At 35.8% G+C, this 9,104-nt stretch overlaps 1 protein-coding gene across 8 annotated transcripts; it reads right to left on the bottom strand.

Annotated features, from left to right (window-relative positions):
* Positions 1–242: 242 nt before the first annotated feature.
* On the bottom strand, positions 243–6,550 carry LOC114730073 (dihydroceramide fatty acyl 2-hydroxylase FAH2). Of its 8 annotated transcripts, none has more exons than XM_028917098.1 (9): positions 6,214–6,550; positions 5,674–5,746; positions 5,442–5,499; positions 5,090–5,182; positions 4,763–4,959; positions 4,462–4,567; positions 3,911–4,057; positions 1,230–1,282; positions 243–340 (listed from the first exon to the last, which is right to left on the bottom strand). In XM_028917098.1, exons 3-9 carry the CDS (start codon positions 5,490–5,492, stop codon positions 265–267), a joined length of 723 nt encoding a protein of 240 aa, XP_028772931.1. In that variant the 5' UTR covers positions 5,493–5,499; positions 5,674–5,746; positions 6,214–6,550; the 3' UTR covers positions 243–264. The 8 variants fall into 8 exon arrangements, with proteins under 8 accessions (XP_028772931.1, XP_028772928.1, XP_028772927.1 ...); XM_028917095.1 differs by lacking the exons at positions 243–340; positions 5,674–5,746 and adding exons at positions 1,748–1,850; positions 5,587–5,668 and having other exon boundaries at positions 386–1,282; positions 6,214–6,543; XM_028917094.1 differs by lacking the exon at positions 243–340 and adding an exon at positions 1,748–1,850 and having other exon boundaries at positions 386–1,282; positions 6,297–6,542.
* Between the last annotated feature and the right edge of the window lie 2,554 nt (positions 6,551–9,104).

The following is a 9,104-nucleotide window of genomic DNA, read 5'->3' on the forward strand; positions in this document are numbered from 1 at the left end:
AGGTAATGCGAAAATCTTCCTCCTCCATAGGTCAATCACATCCAGCAACATTGAACATGTTTTCCAAGCATTGAGCAAAAAGATTAGATTGCTTCATCTAAACAAATGTCCACTTAATGTTCAATGGTTTAATTTAGAGAGTATTTAAATGTGTTTCCTCTCATTTTTTACTCCAGCCATATAATTTTGGTGCTCCACCTAATTCTTCCTCTTCTCTATCATCTCCATCACTTGTCATTTTCTCTTTTAGAGGTAAATTTGTCCTCAAGATTTTCTCATCCTGATGAAAAATGGGTTCCCACAAAAAATAGCGGGAAGCGATATTCCTATCTTTAAGTGCCTGTTTGGTTCATAGAATGAATGGGAATGTAATGGAATGCAATGGTTAAGAATGTAACATGATGCAATCATCATTACAATATATTTGTTTGGTACATGTTAGAATGAATACCTTTTTAATCTTAAAAACATGAAAAAAAGAATTGTGAAATGACCATTGTAGCCTTGGTCAGAAGACAAAGAAGACAAAAAACCTTCCCGATCTTCCTCTTTCTTTTAATGCTTCCCAACCGTACATTACCATTGCTTATCAGAATCTACCAAAATACATAGCAACATAATCAAACCCAAAAACCCACAATATGAAAAAAGAATTTGAAGATGAGGATTAAAAATGAAATCTAGAGAAGAATGTTAATGGGAAAGAAAGAGATATGAATGACGAGTACAGTGCAGAATTTAAGAAGGGAACAATGGCGAATGTGAACAATGGTCGTGGAGAAGAACAAGGTCTACAACCGGAGAAGAACGACAGTGGTGCAAGGAGGAACAGGTTGGCAGTTGTGGGCAGAACAAAAGTGTTGCAAGAGGAGGAGAATATCAGTGTTGAAAACTTCGCGATCATCAAAAAAAATGGTGAAGTGACGCTGGTGGAGGAGTGCCGCTGGTGGAGGAGATGTGGAAGATGGAAAATGCTGGTGGAAGAGAGGAAGAGGGTGGGAGGAGGGGCACCCAAATTGGGAGGGGTATTATTGAATAAAGGAAGTGGGAATGGGGATTACACAAGTCCATTGATGTAATCCAAATTCCAGCATTTGAGATTATCTCCTTTACATAATGTAATCTCATTTACATTACCTAGGACCTACCAAACAATTTTTGGCCAAAAAACAAAAAAACCAAACAATGAGAATAGCAAAATGTACTGGGATTACAGGGAATCCACTTACACGCAAGAACCAAACGGGCTATAAAGGAAAATGCCCCACCACCGGAAAATGGCTTGCAAAAAGATTGTGCCATCAAAGGTGTTAAATTGATAGAAAATATGGATTTTCCTTTTCCTAAGATCTTGAACGTGCCAAACAGGTCCTTACAACCTCAGACGATGCAAATAAAGAAAAATGAAAAATCCACTCTTTCGGTTACACTAATAACCCAGTTAAATTAGTTATATGGAGTAATGATATTCCTGCAATAAGGCCTCAAGCTAAAAGCAAAAATTGATCTGAGAGTTTCTGATTTAAATCTGATAAATAATATAATAACACTTTCACACTGTTCAATTGCATGATGGAGACACCACGAAAATTAGCACAAGACAGGCATAGTAAACCTCGAAAACATCAATCGAGAACAAAATCCAATTGACAAGTAGTAAACACTACATGTGTATTTGTCAGACCTCTGAATTTGCTGAATAACCAAACAGTGGCATTGACAGCAACTTATCTACTTTTTACACCACCTATTAGTGATGGAGGCAGCGTCCCAAAGATCCTATCCCACAGTGGTGAAGTGATCCCAAAGCCTTTGTTTTGCATGCGAAAGTGATGGTTCAAGTGGTACTTCTGCAACATTAACAGGGGAAGTAGATTATTTGGCTTCTGGTTTACTACAAATTGCAAACACCCTTTTCATCGTTATTCGTTTTGGCAGCATCCAAAAGTTGAAACCTTAATTTGAAAGCCATACTTTCTGAAAACCCAAAACCATCCCCCTCAACAATCACTTAAGATTTAATACCAACGTTGTAAGAACCAAACTGAATCAGCCAGTTTGATCGGTTGAACCGGAAACTGGTCCCATACCCGTTTGATAATGCACAGAAACAGTAGGCCAAAAAACCGGCCAAACCTGCCTCAAACTACTCAAAATTCTTACAAGCGGTGGTTGAACTGTTCACATATTTTTTTTTTTATCTTTTTAAATTTTAATCCATATTTCTAAGCTACAATTTATACATACCCATATCTACCAAGCGTTGGGAAATGAAGAAATTTGAACAAACATGCAAGAATATCTATATACTATTGCCGGTTCTAATTATAAGCGCTAGTTGACTAATTTGAAGAGATTAAGAAAATAAATTAAGTTAGTTATTTGTAATAAATGGATGTTGTCTTTCATAAAATATCCTTACTAATCAAGTATATTGACTAGAAGAAAGATTATCTTAAAAAAAAATACATAAATATAAGAGACAAAATGAATTGGGATCTTATATTTAAGACTAAAATAAAAATCAAATAAAGTCTTATATTAAGGATCAGAAGTAGTATATATGTATTTTAGAGCTATAAATTATAAATTATGAAATAAGTATACATTTCGGATGAGAGCAACGGAGTATGGATAGATATTGCCTGCTTTAAATTATATATTATTTTTATTTAAATATTTATTTATATTATTATGGACAATTGCTTCTATTTATTTTAAGCACATGTTATATTAAATATATTAATTTATTCATGAACCCGTTTGACCACCATTCAGACCATTATTTGATCATTGAATCCCGAGCCCGTTTCTTCACTGGTTCAATGGCCAGTCTTATTTTCTCAACATTGATTTATACAATTTTGTCCATATAACTTAATCTTGTGAGTAGCAGCAAATATATGCCACTTAAACTCACATTTGTCGCATGGCATACTTTTATTCATCCAGAAACAAGAACTAACTGTTTGAGCTGGCACATCTGATAATGTGGTAAAGAATTCATTTTTTTTTTTTTTTTGCAGTACAGAAAAATAGAGTAAGATGCTGCGATGCAAAAAATATTCATTCCTGATGGTATGTTTTTGGCCCTCAAATTTCAAAAACAATCGCCATAAACTATACATTCTTTTTAGAAAAAACTTGGTTCAACAACCAAAAACATAGGCCCGCTGTTGGGGAAGGCCATGTCTCCCACTACTTATTTTCCCTAATCCTAATTCCCTTTTCAGTCACCAAGTTCAAAAATTTGGTGCCAATATTGGTGATACTATAGCATCTGACTCTTCTATTCTTAATTTATTTATCCAGCATGGTGATAGTTGAGGAAGATAATTTTTTTAACTTTCCATGTTTAAGGAGGTATGCGACCATATATTTCAAACATGAAGGTGGCATTTGCATCTCCCATCCCGGGGGGTTTTAACATATGTCAACAATGAAGTGATGATACCAAAAATAAGAATCTAGCTATAAATTTTTCCAAGAAGGGAGTAGAAGAAAAAATATATCAAAAATATATCATCTCAATGTTTATAAACCATTCAAAGAGCCCAGAAAATAATGGTTGAAAAAGAATGCGTCTATGTCCACAGGGCCTGCACTTGGTGTTCCAGTCTCTAATCAAAAAATTTTCCTACGTCAAAATTAATTCTAATGGGAAAATTTGAAAGATGTTTACTCATCAAATCCTAGCCGCCAACCATCAGCTAATACCGTATTATTCCATCAAACATGATTATTTCAATTTTGACTAGACATTTGAATATTTGGGATGTTGTGCAATGCATCTGATAAATGGCAATCTATAATAAAAACTTCTCTAAATAAAAATTACTAATATAGCAGCTTGGTGAAGATATTATGGTATTTAATTGAAATCAACAGTTACCGCAGGAAGTGCTTTTACCTTGAGATTTTTGGGTGCATGACTCTTTGGCTGACCATGATGCAAGTAGTAATGGGTACAATCATAAATCACATAACCCAATAAACAACCACCAAGTAATGCTGGAGCAGTTGAAGGGGTGGATAAGAGCTTGATTAAGTTCCAGAACTGGACAAAGCAAACAAATCAACTGATGCAGCCTTTTATAAACAGGAAAGCTACTAAGGCAGTTACCTATTTCAATAATGTATATTAAGTGAAACGAAAATCTTATGTAAGACCTGAGCGAGGAGGTAATAACATCACAAATTAGCAGTTCAGATCAATGTGAAAAACATCTATGTAAACACGTCAAGGAAGATATTGTAGCATAATAATGACAGTATTCACATTAATCTTGAGCAATAATTTGTGATCAAATTTCCATCCAATTATCAGGAATGAATAAGGCTTTACTGTTTGGCCCCAAAAAAGGGAGTCAGGTAGAAGTAAAACAACATACTTTTTGTGTAGAATAGGAAAAAAAGGTCAAATTCTCAAGACTTAATGAGGATTTTGCCGAAAGGACATACCGGGACAAGTAATATAGCTGTTGCAGCTGGCGGGAAAACAAGTCTCAAGCCATCCATGGGGTGCTTATGGTGGCAACCATGAACAAGATAGTGTAAGGTATTTCCCCTAGAACAAATAATCATCCAAATCCAAATTAAATAAATAAATGAACCAAAATAGTGCCAGTGTTTCTCTACCCGTTAAGAAGTTTGTCCATCAATGCATCCAAATGGAAATAAAAACAACAAAATATACAACACAAGAAAAAGGGGAGGGCCACGCGTACATGCACAGAGACAGGGGGAAAAGAGAGAGATCTACCAATAGCTTGATGTTTTGATGTGGAAAAGGAAACGGTGTAGAGTGTATTCAGCCAGAGTCCAAATGCAAAGACCCAGGATCACCAGGAGAGCCACATGAGAGGGTGCAAGGCCCTTTCTTGCAGAGACAGAAATAGAATAACACACAACTGGCAACCAAATAGCTGGAACTGCCCACCAGACTGTGCGTGTCAAGAACTGTTACATGCAGTTAACAGTACACCAAACACCATAATCTTTCAATATATTCAACATCAAGAAATCTGAATAAGTGTGAACTTATGACCTGAAGATTATTTTACTTTCCACGTATAGTTAGAGGTTATACCTCCATAAAATCACTTTTAAAAAATCGAGGTCCTTCCTTGCTAATAATTGGCTGGTGAACCCACTCTTCATAGGCTTCTCCAAGATAACCAACCTGTAAAAAGTTTTATGGGAGTGTCAGAGTCATGTTTATTTAAATTATATATTTTCTGAGTAAATTGTACACAATTTTGATTGTATTATCCTGATCTATGACTTCCTCTGCACACATATATCTCAATTTTTATATTGTAATAGTGGTTTGATCTTCCAATCCTGCCCCTTAATCTTTTTAACCCACTAGTAGATTTTAGGAAAATTATTAAAAAAAAAAAAAAACCTACTGCTAGACAGGCCACAAATATTATCCGTACCTGGCAAACAAGGGGCTTGTTAAGATCAACTTCAAAATTTTGTGCAACCATCTTGGGACTGCAGATGAGGGTAGAACAAAATTAAAAAAATTAGAATGCAAGCAAGTATGTAATAATAAATTGGTAGGTAACAAAGAAAAACAACTTAGCAGCATTCGTCTAATAGGTTAGGGAACTGATGAACTGGAACCAAATGGTTTCCTCTTCCAGATCAAGAAGCATAGATTCTGACCTTCCAAAAATTGAAGGATATAGGAGCGTTATCAATCAAAATATTATGTAGAAGCTTAGTACCAACGACACGGCTGCAAATAAATAGACAATTTAATGTATCATTCATAAGAAACACCAAACGATTACTGAAAGAAAATATGTCCTTTCAATTATCAAACCCTGTAGGCATACGAAAAAGAACTATCTACAACAACACCAACTCTTTGCAGAAGATCCTCAGAATCAGAAGAAACAACAAGCCTAGTTTCAAAATGCAATCAGATATTCAATCAAGAAGCAGAATGAAATGGCACAAAGCAACCCATCATAAATACTTCGCAGCAATTAAAACCCAGTACACAAAAAATTTCCAATGCAAGTCACAAAAGAGTTAGAATGCAGTTCACATATAATCCTCATGGCGAAAATTCCAACAACGCAATCCATTCCCCCAAAAAAATTAATCAAATGAAGACAAACCCAGATCTAGAAACTCAAATCCAAGGACAGACACGGAGAAAAGTAAAAGGAAAACATGAGTTCAGTTTAACAAAGGTACGAAGGTGTAGGCGGTGCGGCGAGATCGAAATCAATGGGTTGCTTTAGAGGCTGACTTTTCTCTGAAGAACAACCACACCCCACCTTCACCACCGTGCGTAGCCCAGGCGATTCTTCAATTTGCCTCCGCAAGTGATGCAGTGAGGGACAAAAGGCATGATCAATTGAAAGAGAAAAAAATGGAATATATATTTAGAAGAATGGGATAGGAAGACGATGATGACGAGGACCATCCATTTGAATTTCGAGGTCAAGAAATTTAGCCAACAGATTCAATCACGTTGGATTCGAACAGGCTGGCTCTTTTTGAGGCTAGCTTTCACTCAGATGAAATGTCTTCTGCTTTCTAAGGAATCATCCTATTTTGGGAAAATCTTATGAAGAAACCCAATTTTGTGGGTTTCAGTTTTAAAGTTTTTTTATCTTAAAAAAATCATACGATCCATCTCAGCTATGAAAATCGCCCGAAAATAAAAAATTCATTCAAATAAATGTATTTTCTAGCGAATAAACCATCAGAAAAATCACAATAAAAACCCATAAATATATGAAATTATGAAATGGGTATGTTAATAAATTAAATTGTCTTGGGAGACCAAATCTTAAATTGCAATTAGCAAATCATGCCTAAAAAACTAAATGCTTCTCTGTTATTAAAAACCATTTATGTAGGCAAAGACAAAATTCATGCCAGAAGCAAGAAGAGAAGGAACAGACGACATATTTTGCAGCTTCCAAGCCTAGAAATTAAGTGAGTAATGTTTCTAATTACACTTTCCTTCTATTTTTTTATTTAAGATTGAGCAATATGATATTGTTCTTCAATTTTGTGAGTTCCATTATTAGTCGCCAAGTGTTATACATTGAGAGAGTATAAGAGGTGAAGGTGATAGAAGATATTAGTTAGAGGAGGTTGTGGTTAGTTTGAGATAAGATATTTTTGTTTTTCTAGTCTGATAGTTCATCTATGATTTCTGTGGGTTGGTTGCAATGAAGAGGGGTTATGATATGAGGAATGGTGGAGTATGGGAGGAAAAATGGAAAAAAGTAATGGTTGTTAGTTTGAGTATGAAATTTCAGGGATTATAGTAGAGGGAAGGAATCGGGATGTTTTCATTTTAAATGCTAAAGTTATAAAACCCTAGTGTCAACTTGGTAAGAAAAGAGGTTATTGGTTTTACTTTTTCCGTGTAAATGATTGAGTTGATGGAATAAAATTATATTGAGACTGATACATGATTAAATGTAAATTGTTGTTGTAGGTTAGTATGAAAAATATATTTTAATAATGGGACAGCCTTTGGAAAGGAATTGTTCTGTTATTTCTATGTCGGTGGACATTTTGAAACAAATGATGGAGGTAAAGTTAAATATATTACAGGAAGTGTGAGGGTGATAGTATGAAAGAATGGATAACACTTGAGGAGTTGTGGGGAATAATATCACAGTGGATAGGCAATTGTAACATCATGAAGTTTGGGCTCTGAAGTACAGGAAGTAGTCTAAGACAAGCAAGCTATTCGACTCCTTTTGGCAGGAATTCCAGAGGTTCCCTGGAAGGATGAGAGGATTCCAAAGGACCAAACTGTAAAGTAAGAATTTTCTAAAACAATAGGACAGGCAAGTTAGAGACTTTGATGAAGTCTCAAAAGCTTAAGTAGGGGAAGTAGAGATGATTAAGAGCTAAGGGTTGTGTTGGAAACCTCAATGAGAATATTCTTGAGGTTAAACCCAAGACTGAATAAATAATGTTTGGGATTCCTATAGATTATTGCCACTAGCAAAGTGACTGAATAAGTCAGGTTGAGAGGCTCCTTTTAATAAGGATATGGCGCCCAACTAGAGATTAGGTATGAGAAAGATCTTGGCCACAAAATGCCTCTCTGAGATTAGGAGCTGATCCTTCGAATTAGAGTTGATGCTGCTTGATTGGAGGTGAGCTATCCTCTGAAGAAAAGAAAGGGGAAACAGTTATGATAGAGTGGACATTGCTGTGAAGAAAGTAATTCATCCTCCTAAATAATAGAGTTGATGCCATACTGGTAAAAGTAATATATTAATAATGTATCCTCCCAAAGCGGAGAGTGCTGTACCAGTAAAAGCAATATGCCCTCCATGAAAGGTAGAGAGTCGTTGAGTTGACATTGCTTTAAAGGAAAGCAATACCTCCTCCTATAAGAAGAGTAATAGTGGGTCAGAAAAGCCTTGTGGAGTTGACCTTACCCCAATGAGAGTGAAACGGGTCAAGAGTAATGCGATGGTAAAATATTCCTTAGGCAGAAACAAAGTATCAATGATAAGTCCTCTCTTTATGCTATTCCAAGCCTGTGAGGAATAGCGAGCATAGTAAGAAAAGGCATATTAGCATAAAATGAAGAATGGTTTGAGGGAGCTGAAAAGTTGAGGGTTATGAAGATACCCTATAGCAAACAATTTTAGAGTTGGCAAAAAGGATTGAGTAAGGCCTAAAAAGACAATATTGGCATCTAGGTTTAGTCTTGGGGAATAATCAGTCAAGTTACTGACTGAGTGGAGGTGACTTATTATATAACTCACTCTTATGGTCTAAAATCTCCCAAAGAGTAAAACATGGCTCAAATGAGTTATAGTATTCCAAGTTCATAATGGATCCTAAAGGGGCTGGCAATAGAGCATAGTGGCTCCTGAGGTCATGGTAGACCCAGCCTAAGGAAAGTTATTAAGAGGTTTATGGTAGAGCGCAGTAGCTCCTAATAAGACTTGCAGTAGAGTAGGGTAGGTCCCAAAGTCGTAGTGAACCAAGCTTAAGGAATTGTTGAGCCATCAGAATAAGGGAATATTATCTCTTTGGGAATGAGAATAGGATGACCTAGGATGAGTTTAAGATGTGAAAACCTCCTTAGGTTGGTTAAC

The sequence above is a fragment of the Neltuma alba genome, unplaced genomic scaffold (assembly GCF_004799145.2).
Source record: "Neltuma alba isolate B1F8T4 unplaced genomic scaffold, ASM479914v2 tig00012706_pilon, whole genome shotgun sequence".
NCBI lineage: Eukaryota > Viridiplantae > Streptophyta > Magnoliopsida > Fabales > Fabaceae > Neltuma > Neltuma alba.

What these genes read in the sequence shown, in the direction of transcription:
- LOC114730073 (XM_028917097.1), bottom strand. Translation starts at nt 5,492, where the DNA reads ATGGTTGCACAAAATTTTGAAGTTGATCTTAACAAGCCCCTTGTTTGC. An exon ending in ATCAAAACATCAAGCTATTG is followed by an intron (nt 4,568 to 4,762) that starts GTAGATCTCTCT and finishes TATTTGTTCTAG; the next exon opens with GGGAAATACCTTACACTATC. An exon ending in GCTGCCTCCATCACTAATAG is followed by an intron (nt 1,283 to 1,747) that starts GTGGTGTAAAAA and finishes ATCTTTTTGCAA; the next exon opens with GCCATTTTCCGGTGGTGGGG.